Source organism: Azolla caroliniana, unplaced genomic scaffold, assembly GCF_043228905.1.
Source record: "Azolla caroliniana isolate FFs.n. ecotype wild unplaced genomic scaffold, voAzoCaro1.0.p SCAF_5, whole genome shotgun sequence".
NCBI classification, from domain to species: domain Eukaryota; kingdom Viridiplantae; phylum Streptophyta; class Polypodiopsida; order Salviniales; family Salviniaceae; genus Azolla; species Azolla caroliniana.
In genome coordinates, this window is record NW_028230440.1 from 785404 (window position 1) to 803435 (window position 18032).

The following is an 18032-nucleotide window of genomic DNA, read 5'->3' on the forward strand; positions in this document are numbered from 1 at the left end:
TCTCGTCGGGGATGTGCACATACGCTATCGCGCCGAATATCCAGGAGTGCGATAAGTCCGGCTTCTTTTCAAAGTATTTTTCGTGCGGAGTGACCTCGTGCACGCCGGATGTTGTGCACCGGTTCATTCGGTAGACGACCGTATTTGCAGCTTCGGCCCAATATGACTTGGGCATATGCTTCTCGTTCATCATAGCCCGTGCTACTTTGAGGATGTGTCGATTTTTGCGCACGGCTACCCCGTTTTGTTGCGGAGTGTGTCGGCAAGTGAATTATCGCCGAATTCCTTCCTTTTGGAGATACGCCGTGAAATCGTCCGAGAAGTGCTCCTTGCCGCCATCCGATCGAAGGCAACGTACATGTCGGCCCATGGCTTTCTCGACTTCATTCTTGAATGTTTGGAAGTGTCCAAACACTTCGCTCTTTTGCCGCATCAGGTAGATCCAAGTGTTCCTAGAGAAGTCGTTGATGAAGAGCACGTAATATCAGCATCCGCCGAATGTGTCTACACCAGACCCATATGTCGGAATGGACTACGTCGAGTAGACCTTTGCTCACGTTCCGCTCTTTCGGGAATGGGTGTTGGTGTTGCTTGCCGAATTGGCACACTTTGCATACACCTTCAATCTCTTTTTCTTTGAATGTCGGGAGTCTGATGACGACTCCTTTCGATTTCATTGCTTTGAGTTTGTTGAGATTGATGTGGCCGATTCGCTTGTGCCACAACTCTATGTCGGAGTCGGCTTTCATGCCCTTTGCGAACATGGCCGATTTCATCTCATGTGGGTCGAGAATGAACATTCGGCCCTCTCTTCGTCTGCGTGCGATGAGTCGGCCCTCTTTTTCGATGAAGCAACCGCCTTGATTAAATCGAACTTGCATCCCTTGCTCTACAATTTGGCCGACGGAAACCAAATTCTTCGTAATGGTCGGTACATGCAAGACATTTTTAATGTAATTTTGCTTACCTTCTTTTCCGAACGGAACATTGCCAATGTGCCGAATCGGGTGCATAGTGTCATCTTTGGTTTCGACATAACCGGGTTGCTCTGGCTCTTGAAGTTCGAGAAACTATTCTTTATGAGATGTCATATGGTTTGAGGCTCCGGAGTCAACAAACCATACGTCCTTTGGATTGAGGGCACTAGTTGAGGTAGAGGCCGACATAGAGTTTGCTCTATGTTTCATCATGAACATTTTGCCACGGTCGGAGTTGTATGCGTTGTCGTGCCTTTCGGCTCCGGATTGTTGCGTGAGTCGGGTGGGAACTGTTGGGGTTTTGGACTAGGAGGAAAGAAAATTCTAAGGCAATTAAGAATATAAAATATATTGTAAGAAAGAAAGATATGAAAAACTCGTGAATCCCCCCGAGTATAGTGTATTAGTGAGTACTCAAATTAAGAGAGAAAAAATAGTTAGCAAACTCGTGGATCCCACGATTATATTATATTCATCAACCCTTGTAAAATAATCAACAACCTCTATACATCTTTGTCTCTTCCTTATATAGTGTTGGAAGAGTCTAAGTTTATCACACGCAAGCATCATGCTTTTCCTATCTTTAGTTTTCATGCACACTGCATGTGCATGAGTAGCTTTCTATCTCATCTTTTCTTTTAACTCGAGTGTCTATGCATGAATAACTTTTTGTACCATGCATGTCTAGAAATTTTACATGGGATAAAGTTTAGTATAACTTTAAAATTCATAATACGCTAGTATAATGATAAGGCTTAACATTATTAACATAGAGGTGCAAGGTTCGAATCTTGCCCTATGCATGTAATATATATATGTTTATACTTTCTTCTATTTACAAATATATCTCTTCATTCGGTGCTTGCTAGTTTTCTTTGTCTGGTTCTTACTGGGACCTCCTTACCGATCTCTTCGTCCGTTTCTCACTGACTCTCACCGGCCTTCTTCATCCGGCTCTTGCCGGATCTCCTTACCGGTTTCGGTCCTTACCAGTTCCTTCTTCCGGTTCTCACCGGGTACTCCATGCCCTATCCGGAGAGACAAAAAATGTAATTTTTCACGTAGTGCCGAAGGTTTTGTAGTCAACAATATCCGTAATTGTGAGAAAGTGTTACGGAAGTTAGAAGATGTGCATCTAACACTTTCCGGAGAGAAATCGGCATTCGGACAAGCAGAAATATTGGTAGTCGGACATCTATGTGGGCCCTACGGCCGAAGACCGTGACAAACCATGAGTAGAGAAAAACTACATGTAAAGTTGTCTCTCTCTTTCTCTCTCTCTCTCTCTCACACACACACACACACACACTGCAAATGGGTGGACTTTCTCTCTCAGTGAATATGAGCGAACTGTTCGGTATGTCGCTATGTTCTATATTCTGTTTACCATTGATTCAATCTTCAACCAAGTCCACCTCGCAGCACCAACAGCGCAGTGCAGCAGATGTGAGGAAAGCCCGTCCAATTCGCGCCAATTCAGCATCAGCCCCTCCAACCATAGAAGAAGAACGGCCTCTCAACAAATACAGCTGCAGAGTGACACAGCCCAAATCACAAGGTGGTTCTCAAGCCATTTTCTATGGAGTTGGGCTCAGTGAAGATGACCTCAATAAACCTCAAATCGGCATTTCTTCAGTGTGGTACGAAGGAAATACATGTAATATGCATCTTCTCAAACTCTCTGAGAAGGTGAAAGAAGGTGTTGAAGAGGCAGGAATGGTTGGGTTCCGGTTTAACACCATTGGTGTGAGTGATGCTATCTCTATGGGCACGGAGGGTATGTCTTATAGCTTGCAATCTAGAGACTTGATTGCTGATAGTATCGAAACTGTCATGGGTGGTCAATGGTACGATGCAAATATTTCGATCCCTGGATGTGACAAGAACGTGAGTTAATTTTTTGGTCTACATTCTTCTGTCTTATTTATATAAAGTTAGATGTATGTATTATGTATGCATGTGTGTGTTTATGAATGTATGTATGAGTAGATGATTTAAGAAGCAAAAGCAACCTAGTTATTTTATTGGAGCGATGGTCTTTTATTGTTATCATCAAGTTAACTATCAACTTTGAAGGTGAGTCCACAATTGAAGGGAAATTGTGGTTTCACATATAATAAGCTTGATGTGTTTAGATTAGAAACCTTCAAATATTGACATAAAATCTGTGAAGAAGGTTGATATTAAGATGAAGGTTCATATTAAGTTTACGTAAATACTGGTGGATAAATGGAGTTAAATTTTGATGTTAAAATGCAGATGCCGGGCACAATCATGGCCATGGCAAGAGTCAATCGTCCTGGCATTATGATCTATGGCGGAACTATTAAGGTAATAATGTACATTAATTAAAGAACCGGCTATACCCCGAACAATCCCCATTTGTGTTGATTTCTAGAAATTAATGCGAGGAACAAAAAGATATTATTTCATAAGGTTACAGAATACATGATTGTTGACTGGTCCATTTTGATTATGCTTTGTATGTAGAGTTTCCATCTTTCGATTCATGGTGCTTTTTTTTTGTGGCAGCCTGGTTTATCGGAGGGGAACACCTATGACATAGTTTCGGCTTTCCAGGTATTTAAATCCAATATAAGGAGTACTAGTGTTCATCTCTTGCATTGACTTGGGATTCTTTTATATCCCGTTTTCTATTCTATTTTGGTGGAAAGTCTAATGGTATGTGATTGCAATTTGGGAAGGTGTATGGTGAATATGTCAATGGATCTATTAGTGATGAACAACGCAAGAAAGTACTAAAGAACTCCTGTCCAGGAGCAGGGGCATGTGGGGGTATGTACACAGCAAACACTATGGCCACTGCCATAGAGACACTGGGGATGTCACTTCCTTACAGGTATTTACTTTCTACTAGTCGAAAATGATTAGCAGTACGGAATAATATGTACACATATATGTGGATAAATGTGTACATATGTATGGATGTGTATATGCCTGATGTCAGGAATTCTGAGGAGAAAGTTAACATTAATCAAATAAAACCAAAAAAATTGAAAAAACATTAAATAAGGTCATAGAAGAGAACACAATGACATGACATTGGATGTGTGTATGTAAGCATGAATAAAAATTGGTCTGCGTGTATTATGTGTGTACAATGTATGTATGCATAATAGTTTAGCTGTTCAGTGAAAGGATTTTCATGTAGGCATAAATATCTCTTTAAGCATATGAGTGAAAATGATGGATTCAATCTGCATCTACTAATGTTTATATTTTATGATGGCTTATTTCAGTTCCTCCATTCCTGCTGAAGACCCTTTGAAACTCGATGAATGCCGCATGGCTGGGAAATACATGTTAGAGCTTTTAAAGAAAGATTTGAAGCCTAGGGACATCATCACCAGAAAATCACTACACAATGCTATGGTTATGGTAATGGCTCTGGGTGGATCAACAAATGCTGTCCTTCACCTTATTGCCATAGCTAGGTAAAGTTCTCTCTTTTTGACCTTATTCTTGTTTATAGATACAAAGTAACAAATGTTTCTGTGACCATTTGTTTTCAAATCGGAAAATGAAAATATTAATTTCTATATCTATGATGCATATTGAACATTGTACAGATCAGTGGGAATAGATTTGAAACTTGATGATTTCCAGAAAGTGAGTGATAAGGTTCCCCTCCTTGCAGACCTCAAACCGAGTGGGAAATATGTCATGGAGGATCTTCACAAGGTAATTGATGATGCTAGATCATTGTAATAACATTCATGCATATGCAAGAATTAACCTATGTTTGGGGTATATTTTGAAAATTTTAATATCTTAGGTTGGAGGCACACCTGCAGTCATTAAATACTTGCTAAAGAAGGGTTTCATTGATGGTGATTGTATGACAGGTTTATTTTTAAGCTCTTTCTTTTAGCATGATAATATTATCTTGACATAAAGCTGGGAAAAATTACTTTAAATATGCTTGTGTATAGGAGATTCATAAAAGTATTCTTGCTTATTTGAAAAGCATATTCAAAGCATATTCGAAGTATATTCTTTGTTTCTATGAATTCAGTAACTGGAAAAACATTGGCCGAAAATGTGGCTGGATGCCCAGCATTGTCAGAAGGCCAGGCAAGTTATGTAATCCTATTCTCTTTTGCTAACTCATGAAGATTGATCTTTTGAAGGGATCATTTGGCATGATTTTGCTTTGAAACTTTTGGCAGAAAATAATCTTACCAATTGTGGATCTTGTTTCATTCTCATACATAGGTCCTTCTACATCACAGATGTTTGTTCTTCCGCATTGACGACCTTGTCCCAAACAGATGTCGGGTGTGATGCGACTACCTATTTGCCGTATTGGCAATGCTCACAGAATTGCTGATCCAAGAAGGAGAGTTTGGGGATGTAACCGACTCTAGATAGGTGCGTTATGCCAGCCTTGCTAAGGTGTCCAAGTCGTCTGTGCCATAACGATGACACAGGGATATCAACCAAAAATAAGTCTCCCTCTTTGAGTGTGACATATAAAGGGTACAAGGAGTGTACCTTTGGTCCTCGAGCAAGTGGAGGTTCCCTTTGTGGAGTGTCCACCCTCCTAATAAGAATCCGACACGGATGCCGTCTTCGTTAAGCTGTCCGACTGAGATCAAGGGTCTTGAGAGCTAAGGAACGTGTTAGACGTTGTGTAGTACGAGTGTAGAGACATCTAGAAGGTTGAGCTCTACGGTGCCGATTCTGATTATAGCACAATGCTGTGAGTTTTCAATTCGAACTGAGTCGGAGTGCCAGTCTGAGTATTGCCGAAACTGAGATCGGTGAGGTGTCACATGATACGATGCACCCAAGTCTAGGAGCCATGTGCTCGATTCCTCGATCGTAAGCAGAACTTCTGATTCGACTGGGTTCTCTATGGACAATATGTTCGGGTCGGTCGTCAAAATTTCAGCTGAAGAGCCGACGTAGTTGACCTCCTCATGCTGGCTACTCTTTTGATCCGCTCTCTGAGCTTTGTCGGTTTTTACTTTGAGTGCCCGATAGTCGGCTTTGATGTGTCCTGGTTTCTTGCAATAGTTGCAGATTCGGTTGTCCCGAGACTTGCTCTGGCTGCATTGATTGTTCGGCGGTCGGGAAGAACTTCTTCCTCGATTGTTCGATCGGTCGGTCAAACCTTGTACTACGTAAGCTTTATCTGTCGAGTCTTTGGCGAAAGACTTTCTCCGAGCTGCTTCAATCAAGATTGCACTGGTGATTTCAGAGTACTTAACGGTAGTTGTTGAAGCATTGCACACGGTTGTAACGAAAGTTTCCCATGAAGAGGGGAGACTACTCATGAGTATCATTGCTTTGAGTTCATCCTCGATTTCCGTCCCTTGAGACGAGATTTGGGAGCTTATGCTTTCGTACTCGTTGAGGTGTGCCTGAATCGAATCAGATTTTTTCATCCGCAAGTTGTAGAGGCGCTGGATCAGATACATCTTCGTTGCAATGACCTTCTTTTCATAAGTGTCCGATAGTATTTTCCATAGTTCAAAAGTTGTCGAGCACGATTGCACTGTGAAGTACACTGACTCTGACAAGTGCATTCAATCGTGGCGCGGACGATTCTGTCCAACTTTAGCCAATCATTTGCCTTGTATGCTTCTTGAGAATTTTCATTCTCAATCGGGTCTATCTGACCCTTAACTATGAGATATTCTTGCATTTGTTCCTTTCAAAAGTTGAAGTTCGAACTGTCGAACTTCCTTAGACTCATCTTCGATGAGCTGGATGTTGATGCCATCTGCTTCAGTTTCGGTTGGTAAGACTCGATTCAGAGTTGACCACGAACCTTAATGGGGTGCAACCGGTCAGCTTACCCGATATCGTTCTAGTCTGTTTTGAACCCGAGTTGGTTTGGTTTCGGATAATTGTTGTTGAACTTGCTCGGAGTGACTCCGGTAACTTGAGGGACAGAACCGCCTGGTCTTCCCGAATGTTGCCGAGTCGGAGTGAGCTCGGTTAGCTTCCTATTGTTAGCTTCCTATTGTATGCTTCCTATTATATGGTGACTATCTTAGGGCAACTGCCCTTTATGCTATTTACAAAAATAGCCCAGACTTGGGTTGTTCAAAGGGACAGTGTGAATACGGCCATTATACAGTCGTATTCGACCCATAGTACAACTGGCTAGCTTACTCCTATTAGTAACTTAACACAGTGAGATGCAAAACTTCTTGGTTGTCTTCTCTCTTCTTTGTTCTTCAAGAAGTTACAAAGACAGAATGTTGTGGTGTACGATGACGGTCGGCAACGGGTTGAAGAACCTCCAACGCTCTGATACCGAATGTTGTGAAACAAGGTCGTCAGTGTGGAAGAACAAAAAACATCTGTGATGTTGAAGGACCTGTGTATAAGAATGAACAAGATACACACATAGAGAGAGAGAGATAGGCACAAAAATGTTTTCTTTCTTGATAACAACCGTTACAAGATGACAACCAACCTCTAATAAAGGTTAGAAAGTCACTTTATATAGTGACTACCCTAGGGCAACAACCCTTTATGTTATTTACAGAAATAGCCCAAACTTGGGTTGTCCAAAGGGACAGTGTGAATACGGGCATTATACACTCTTATTCGACACTAGGGTTCATTGGTCGGTGAGCCATTGTGGTGCCACGTGTTCTTGGTCTAGAAGTTTGTGCATGCCTCAAGTTCTTTTAATAGCGTCTCTACCTTCTCTTTCTTTTTTCTTTTTTTTCTTTTTGTAACGGTTACAAACAATATTATTTTTACACTATAGTATAAGTAGGGCTCTATACTTACTCCACGATTCTCTTGCTTTGTCCTATCCGGCGGGGAACGGGTTAGGTGGCGTAGGTCCTAGATAAGGTTTAAGGCAAAACCCATTCACCTTTTGTCGTAACATTTCCCCGACCAGCGTGCCAAGTTGAAACGTGCCCTGTTCCGCTCCCACTATCCAGTACGGACTTGTCCAACGGAATCTTAGCTTTCCTGGCATTTGCCCCATGAGTGTTTGAAAAACTAATACCGCTTTCCCAACTGTAAAATCTTTTTCATGTGCATGGCGATGTCGGTCCACGAATGCTTTGCGTTGTCGTTGTTCCTACTCTAATATGGCCATACTACGTAACCTTGTTTCGCCTAGTTCTAGCAGTTGTAGCTAAATTTGCTCGGATTTGCCCTTTGGCAACCGGGCTCGTACTTGAATCTGCAGATTGGGTACCTGGAATTCGACTGGCATCACGGCCTCCAGCCCAAATGCTAGCCGGAAAGGCGTCGATTGTATGTTGGTCTTATAGATGGTGTTGTATGCCCATAACGCGCTATACAATTTGGTATCCCAATCCGTTCTGTTTGCAATATTCAAACGCATCCTTTTGCGTAGTAGGCTACCAAAGTCCTGCTTGCCAGATTTTTCGAGCCGTAACATCGCCCGCGTAATGTCCTCCCGCCGTACCACAGTGGGCTTCGCGTAAAACCACAGTCTTCTCATCCTGCCATATTCCGCACCTCCAGATTCCGTCACTCCCTTTGTGATATAGGACATCTTCCACTAAACAGAAATTTTGACTTCGTACGACCAACCGTTTTTTCTTGTCCATCGTTAATTGGGGTGGCGGTAACTCTGTGGTTAGAAAGTAGGTCATTTCCATCAACCACTGATCCGGAAAAGTCTTTTCTATTCTTTCTGCTATAGTTGTTATATGCAAAATGTTCGCATTCGGAAAGTTGTCGTCGTTACGGGCATGACCATTTAATATCCTGTGGTGAGAATTTACCGTAGTATTCTATACACGTGGATAAGTGTGAGGGTTAAACGAGAGTGTAAAGAAGGGGAGGATTACTTTTAATCCTCGGGATTGAGACAACCCATTAGGTCAAGGGTGAACTTGCCTGGGGGCCTTGGGTATCGCTATAAATAAGAGGCCTAGCTACCCTCATTTGATCAGCTTTTGACTACATCGAGACTCTGCTCGTGTGGTGGGTCAACTCTTGTAGCGAGCGCTCCAGGACCAGGTACGACTCGACACCACGGCGGTGGTATGGGACGCCGATCGAGGCTCGAGTTCGTCTCGATCCCTTCGCTCGGGGGTGGTCGGGTGGATCGGCACCCTTCTTTCTCTTTCTCCTTTCTATCTTTCATTTCTTTATCCTTATCTTAAGCTTACTTTAGTACCTAGATCTATAATATTTGGTATCAGATTTACGTACTAATGTTTCTTTGTTTTTCATTTGTCTTTTGATTGATGCTGATCGATCAATGTGCGGTCGGCCTTGATCCAGACAACGATCAACAAAGAACTTCGGTAACTCTTTCCATAATTTTTCTTTCTATTCTCTCTTCTCCTATCTAATCATGTGTTTAGTTTATATGCAATTTTTTTTCATTAAGTCAATGATGTTGTAGTGGTCTTTAATTGATTATCTAAAACGTTTACATATGTGCACGAGGTCAATACCTCGTTTGACATATTAATAATATGTGATGAGTGTCGTATGCGTACGAGGTTAATACCTCAATTACGTATTACGTTCACGAACATATGTTACGTTTGCGTATGAGTTGTTGATTTGTTGTAAACGATATGCGGTTGGTCTCGTATGGGTAAGAGGTCAATACCTCAATTGCGTATTACGATGATCTCTTATTTGAGGATGTTTCGTGTGCGTAGAGGTATATACCTCGATTACGTATCTCGATCACATCATTTGTGGCTATTTAATATAACAATATGTTTAATATAGGCATATGTGGTCACATATATACGTATTTGATCGTATATATGTGATAAGTAAACATATGTGTATATTCGTTATTACGTGATTATATCGAAAGTTGTCCTTGTCGGGAAAAGGATGTTGGTGGTCGTCCTCACATTTTTGTGAGAATGACGTTGTCACCATCCCTTTTTCAAAAAAAAAATATTGTTGATAACCCCGTTGAAGACCTCGATTTCGTTATGTAAAGAAACGCCAATAGCCATAATGATGTTGAGTATGTAGGGCTTGACCCACTTCAAGTGAGGTCGCTCCAATGACGCACGTATCCAACATCCCTCCCTCGTTACATGGATACGATGCCACCATGAGCTCCTTCTTATGAGAGGCATTCGTAATGACGTGACCATGTGATGGCCCACGTGAGCCTACTACGAAACAAGGGCTCATTTGGCTTCACCATTAGGTTGCACTTTGGCGTATACCATCGTAATTACGAGACTTGAGGATAGGTAACGTACCAACATAGTTATGGTAAATGAGGGCGAAATAAGGACCCTTGACATATATGTTCTTTTAAAAAAAACATATATGATCTCGCATATCTTTTATACGCATCAAACATTAAGCATTTGAGAAGAGCAACTTACTTGGTTGGCTCAAGTGTTTAATGTATTTGTTCTCGAGGTCTCGAGTTCAAATATGACCAAGACCATACAACATCCTTGATATATATGACTATAACACATGTTTAGACTTAAGGTCTAAGTGCACCTTGGGGTCCTCGTAATAGGAAGAGCCGAAACCACATATGTGGGCACCGAAACATAGTTTATTATTAACATTTTTTTCGTGTATAAACAATTCATGACGCGAACATACATGGTTGAGCCTCGGGGAGCCACCATGAAAAAATCGATATAGAGATCAGGGAAAGACATTTATTTGTCACCCCCATGGTTTTTAAAACACCTTTGTGTTACCATAGTAACCTGATCTTGAACCTCATCTCATACGTCTAGAGGGGTATTGACGTGAGATAATGATATCGATTAATGCTCGCCCATGATATGTTTACATCACGACATGATGTTATGACTATATCTCTGACCTTGTCCTATTTCTTTTCTAGAAATAATCTTTAATGGCTCAAATTAATGACCCCATGTCATCCGCTCAAGCGGAAGGAACTTAAGGGAATCCTCCTGGACAAATGTCCACTGAGATGTATTTGGCACAAATAACCCAATACCTTAGTTTCATCGCTCAACAGATGACCGAACTTCGGCAATCTCAGAGTGCTCTTGAGGCACGTGTCATTAGTCTACAACCTGAGACTAATAGACCTGATGAGCGACAAGGTGAACCATCATTTGTCGTTAAGCCATTTACGAGAGACAAAAAGGAAAGAACCGAAGAAGCAATCTGCACATGGCTGGGACGATGGGAGTCTCATTTTGAGCTCTATCCCACGCCAGATAGTACGAAGATTGCATATGTCGGCCGAGAACTCAGGGGTAAGGCCGTCGCCTGGTGGCGTGGGCTCCGTACTATGGGGAAATTGCCCGATACCTGGACAGATTTTGTCACGGTTTTTAAGGGCCAATTTCTGCAACCTCCCTCTCGAACCGAGGCAGCACAAGCTTTAATGAACCTCTCTAGCAGGAAATTTTCCTCGCTAGAAGACTATGTTCACCATGCTAGAACCCAAATCCAAAAATGGGGTCTAGAAGGGGACAATTGGTTGATAGCTTGTTTTGTCAATGGCATCCCCAATTCGGACTATCACTGGATAGTGCACGATAAGGATCCAAAATCCTTCGAAGAGGCCGTTGAAATAGTTCTTCACTATCAACGCACTTCGAAGGACCACAACAAACCCAACGAAGCGCCCGGGACTAAGCAGTCGCAATTTGTTGGGAAACGTAAGACACCCAACGAATTCCTGGATCGCGATTGTAAGCGACAACATCCTTTTTGCGTATTCTTCAAAAAGAAGGGTCATACAAAAGATCAATGTCGAAAGCTCCAACGGAAAGAGCACGACAACAAAGCTAAAGCTGCAGACCATAAAGGTCAGATTCCTAATGTCCTTCAGGTCTATACACATCATTTAAGTAATTGTCAATGTTCTTTCCCTCACTATGTATTCGGTCCCAATGATTTACTACGTGCAAACGGGTATATCAATGGATCTCCCGTACAATTTTTATTTGATTCGGGAAGCTCACACAATTCTGTGAATGATCGTTTGGTTCAGATATGGGGAATCCAACCCACCGTAAGTGATCACACCTACACGGTGCACTTGGCTGATGGAAGAGTACAATACATCAACGGGGCGATTCATTCATTAGGAATTTCTATTGATACTTATATAGAGGAAGTAGACTTCCATGTAATGAATCTTTGTACCACCGATGTAATACTGGGTTATCCCTTGTTTTATAATAAAAACTCTTCTTTATTTATTGATTGGGTTCGCCATTCCATTTCTTTTGTACTGAACGATTGTACACAATTTATTCAATGTGTAAAAAACAATCCCTCTCGATTGTTTCCTCGTGTCCATCAATATCCGAGTTGTCTTGTTCTACGTTATTTTATTGTGTACTTGATCCGGACATTCACGTTTACAATATCGATAATGTCCCGGTTCAATTATCATATTTTGAACAACAACTTGATGAAATCTTAAATGATTTTCATGATGTTTTTCCAAGTGAACTACTTGATGGGTTACCTTCTAAACGTAATATAGACCATCGTATAGATATTGTACATGGTGTTGCACCAATAAGTATACCTCTGTATCGCTTAAGTCGATCCGAAGAAGATGAGGTATCTAAGCAACTCAAGGACTATTTAGGAATGGGTTATATACGTTATAGTAAATCTCCATGGGGTGCACCAGTTCTCTTGGTTAAAAAGAAAGAGGGCACATGGCGTATATGTATTAATTACCGACGCTTGAATAAAGTGACGATCAAGAATTCGTACCCATTGCCCCGGGCTGACGATCTAATTGACCGTCTCCAATGAGCTCGGTATTTTACGAAACTTGATCTCCGTACTGGCTACCATCAAATACGAATAAGTGAGGACGATGTTCCTAAAACGGCATTTCGTATGCGCTATGGCCATTACGAGTTTTTGGTTATGCCTTTGGGTTTGACCAATGCTCCGACTACTTTTCAACAAGAAATGAATGACATTTTCCGAGAACAACTTGGAAAATTTGTCGTTATTTTCTTGGATGATATTTTAGTTTATAGCCGTACATTACAAGAACATGCTAGACATGTACGCTTTGTTTTACAAACATTGCGTGACAAACAGTTTTATGCAAAGATCTCAAAATGTGAGTTCTTCAAGAAATTAATTACTTATCTAGGAGATCTCATAACCGAACGAGGAGTTGAAATTGATCCTTCTCGCATTGAGAAAATCAAGGTTTGGCCCACTCTTCGGAATATTCGAGAAGTTCGATCATTCCTTGGTTTTGTCGGGTTTTTGCGAAAGTCTCTTCGTAATTACTCCCAATTGAGGACGTCGTTTACTGATCTTTTAAAAGGTCAAACGCGTAAGTCTACAAAACCTATTGTGTGGAATGCTACACTAGACCTTGCCTTTAAGGAACTTAAGGACCTGGTTTGCAAGGCTCCTTCACTTCTTTTACCTGATCCTTCAAAACCTTTTGAGGTTGAAATCGATGCAAGCGATTATGCTATAGGTGTTGTTTTGTATCAAGATGGTAAACCAATAGCATTCGAGAGTAAGAAACTTGATTCTACTCAATGTCGGTATACCGTTCAAGAAAAGGAATTATTTGCAGTTATACATGCGCTCAAAACATGGCGCCATTATCTTTATGGAAATCGCTTTGTGGTAACTACGGACCACGAGTCCTTGAAATATTTTTGTGACCAACAAGACCTGAAAGGTCGTAAGGCACGATGGGCTGATCTCATCCAAGACTTTGATTTTTCCATATGATATCGTAAAGGTTCCATGAACATTGTCGTTGATGCACTAAGTCGCATCCGTGAAGTTAACACGCTTAGCTTCACTGAAATATCATCAGATCTTTATGATCAACTTCGAGGAAAGTATCCTGATGACAATTATTTCGCAAAATACTGGGCAAGAGTTGAGTCTGGAACAGACTCCACCACATTCACTGAAATATCATCAGATCTTTATGATCACCTTCGAGGAAAGTATCATGATGACAATTATTTCGCAAAATACTGGGCAAGAGTTGAGTCTGGAACAAACACCACCACATCCTTGAAGGAATACTTCCACATTGCTAACGGTTTGCTCTACCGTAATGGGAAGGTTTGTGTTCCAGATTTACCCAAGGTCAAAAAGAGGATTCTTTTTTAATGTCATGATGCACCCTCAGCAGGGCACCCTGGAATACATCGTACACTCGTTCTCATCTCCACTCAATTTTATTGGCCTAAGATGCGTCCTGACATATATAGCTATGTGACTAAATGTCACCAGTGTCAGGTTAACAAAGCCGAGCGACTTAAAGCCGCAGGACTTTTACATCCCTTGGACATTCCCAATAATAAGTGGGAAAGTATATCCATGGATTTTATTGTTAGCCTTCCTCGCACCCAAAAAGGTCATAATGCCATCTGGGTTGTCGTTGATCGACTAACTAAAATGGCCAGATTTATTGCTACTAAAACCACGGTAACAGCTCCTGAATTGGCTTACCAATTCGTGGACGAATTGTTTCGTTTTTATGGGTTACCGATGGATATCGTGAGTGATCGAGATCCAAAGTTTACTAGTGACTTCTGGACACAAGTCTTTAAGAAGTTAGAAACTACGTTGAGCATGAGCTCCACGGATCATCCTCAATCCGATGGACAGACAGAACGAGTAAATCAAATTATTGAGGACATGCTTCGAGCATACATTGGTGCAAAACCAACAAAATGGGAACGTTATCTCCCAATTTTGGAGTTTGCTTATAACAGCTCCAAGCATACGTCGACGGGATATAGTCCTTTTATGTTGATGTATGGTTTTCAGCCACGAGCCCCGATTGATGTTAATATACATCATGATGAGTTGCGAAGTACGCAAAACTTTCTTCGGGATATGCAAGATATGTTGCATATTGCACGAGATAATATAAAAACAGCTCAAGATAGAGCGCGTTTTTATGCCGATCATCATAGGCAACCTCGTGTTTTCAACCCTGGACAGAAGGTATTTTTACGTGTACCTCACAATTCTAAGACATTGTCTACGGGTAAGTGCGCTAAGTTAGCCCCACGGTTTTGTGGACCTTTTACAGTCCTCAAACGCATTGGGTCATCAGCCTATCGTCTCGCTCTTCCCGATGGTGTCGGAATTCATCCAGTCTTTCATGTGAGTCGTCTAAAAGAACTTCTAGGTTCTAGCGACAATACAGTTACAACTGAAACTCTGGTTACTTCTGAAGAATTATCTTCTAAACCACATGTACCAGAAAGAATTCTCGATGTTAAAACAAAAAAATTACGTACTAAAGAAATCCGAGAATTTAAAATAAAATAGATGGATAAATCAATAAAAGATGCCACATGGGAACGCGAAAAAACGCATTGGGTCATCAGCCTATCGTCTCGCTCTTCCCGATGGTGTCGGAATTCATCCAGTCTTTCATGTGAGTCGTCTAAAAGAACTTCTAGGTTCTAGCGACAATACAGTTACAACTGAAACTCTGGTTACTTCTGAAGAATTATCTTCTAAACCACATGTACCAGAAAGAATTCTCGATGTTAAAACAAAAAAATTACGTACTAAAGAAATCCGAGAATTTAAAATAAAATAGATGGATAAATCAATAAAAGATGCCACATGGGAACGCGAAAATACTCTCAGAACTAATTTCCCTAACTTTCCATTGCAAGAGTGCAATGTTTTAAAGAGGGAGAGTATGTTACGGGCATGACCATTTAATATCCTGTGGTGAGAATTTACCGTAGTATTCTATACACGTGGATAAGTGTGAGGGTTAAACGAGAGTGTAAAGAAGGGGAGGATTACTTTTAATCCTCGGGATTGAGACAACCCATTAGGTCAAGTGTGAACTTGCCTGGGGGCCTTGGGTATCGCTATAAATAAGAGGCCTAACTACCCTCATTTGATCAGCTTTTGACTACATCGAGACTCTGCTCGTGTGGTGGGTCAACTCTTGTAGCGAGCGCTCCAGGACCAGGTACGACTCGACGCCACGACGGTGGTATGGGACGCCGATCGAGGCTCGAGTCCATCTCGATCCCTTCGCTCGGGGGTGGTCGGGTGGATCGGCACCCTTCTTTTTCTTTCTCCTTTCTATCTTTCATTTCTTTATCCTTATCTTAAGCTTACTTTAGTACCTAGATCTATAATAGTCGTCATCTTTTTGCGTCGTTTCTCCATTATCTAGTCTGCTCAAGAAACCTGCCACCATGTGTTGCGTACCCGGTCGATGCTGAATTACAAAGTCGAATTCTTGGAGCAATAGCATCCATCTAGCCAATTTTCCCGTCAATGCCTGTTTCCCTACCAGATATAACAATGTCGTATGATCCACGTGAAACGTGAATTTCCGCCCTAGTAGATAATGCCGGAATTTATTGATGTTGTATATCATACCCAACGCTTCACGTTCCATTATGGAATAATTACGCTCACTCGTCGATAGTTTTCGACTAGCGTAGTACACTAGTTGGTGCCAATTCGGCTCTGTGAGTTGCATCATCGCACTACCTATTGTTATGTCCGAGGCATCCACGAACACGTGAAATGGTTTCGCCCCCACTGGTGGCTGTATGATTGGTGCCTGCGTTAGCATTATTTTTAGCACATCATACACCTTCTCTTCCGTTGCTGTCCATTTGAAAGGAGTACGGTGAACGACGACATGTAATGGTTTGGCGAAATTCGCCAAATAGCGTATCATCCGGTTGTGCCATCGTATTTGTCCCAGAAATCGGCTTAGTGCTTTCGCGTTTGTCGGTGTTTTTGCGTGGGTAATCGTGAAGATTTTGTTCGGATCGATCGTTATCCCCTCCTTACTGACTAAGTGGCCGAGGAGAGCCCCGTTGGTGATGCCAAAGGTGCATTTGGCGGGATCCCACATTGTAACGTTCCTCCTTCCCTGGGCTATAAAAGGAAGGGAGGGGTCACTTGTATGGGGTTGCCCATTTTTGTGTTAGAGGGTATACCGTTAGTTTAGAGTTAGGCAGTTTCTCATACTCTTGCTTCGTTCTAGGGTTTCTTCTTGGTAGCTCCCTTTTCTTCTTCTTCTTCGTCGTGTGGGTGGAGAGTTCGTGTCGGTTTTGGGGTTTGCTTCTTCCCGACCTCCCCGTATCCTAGTAGCGTATAAGGGAGATAGCTACAATCGAACTCCTTAGACAGTGCACTAGTAACAACACTCACACTCACGCCTACGCTCTTACGATTACAATATGCCACCAAGAATCACAGAAACACAATAGGTTAACCACAGATATGCACAGGGATCAGAGAAGATAGAACTCTATTAAGATAACACTGTATGCATCAAAATTTACACGCTACCTCTTACAAAGGATTTCTGCCCTTTATATACACAAGGTCTTTTAGTCGTTCACGCTTCCCGTGTGAACTGTTACATGCGTTACGTTTTTACTATATTCTATATTTCTGCGCTCTTGTCCGTCGGTTACTATTCCAGCAGACAACAATTATTAAGATGTCCTGCATAGAATGATGAATATCCACGCAAATGAACTGTGGATCATGATAACTCATGACACTTATGCTCAACTGCACATAATATATCCCATTCTTTACTTAACAAAGTTTGTCATAATATATACTTCTTATGAGGAGAACATGCCCCTCTCACATTCCATGTTACCACTTTCATTTAATCAACAATCTTATATGTTCACTTGCTCCTTTGGAGCAACCGATGTTATGAAACTAGTCAAAGCATGTTCCAATGCTTCATATGGATTTTCATGCACCACATCCTTAGTGTTGTCTATCGAAATCTTTTGTTTAGGTTCTCCCGCTTAACAGAAACCTCGAGAATTCGATGAATTAATCACCCGTCCCAATGAATCAAATTAAAGGTGAAGGGGTAAAATCCCTTATCCCTAAATTATCTTTGCCAAAGCCTTTTCGAGGACCCTCCCTAGTTCCTGAATTACTTTTCCAAGTAGTCTCACGAGTAGTGGGCAAACTATTACGTTACATATTCATTGATTTGCCCTTTGACTTGCCCTTAACCTGATGCCAATCCTTTTTAACAACAACATCATTACTAGTTGTATCCAACAGTTTTTTCCCCTTATCTATAACCACCAAATTTTGTTGTTCCATATC

At 41.5% G+C, this 18032-nt stretch overlaps 1 protein-coding gene across 1 annotated transcript; it reads left to right on the forward strand.

Annotated features, from left to right (window-relative positions):
- The first annotated feature begins 2321 nt into the window (after positions 1–2321).
- LOC147863480 (dihydroxy-acid dehydratase, chloroplastic-like) lies at positions 2322–5168 on the forward strand. Its single transcript, XM_087320545.1, has 8 exons — positions 2322–2864; positions 3237–3308; positions 3510–3557; positions 3683–3837; positions 4238–4432; positions 4568–4679; positions 4774–4843; positions 5014–5168. The coding sequence occupies exons 1-8, from the start codon at positions 2337–2339 to the stop codon at positions 5109–5111; spliced, it is 1278 nt and encodes a 425-aa protein (XP_087176671.1). The 5' UTR covers positions 2322–2336; the 3' UTR covers positions 5112–5168.
- Positions 5169–18032: the final 12864 nt, after the last annotated feature.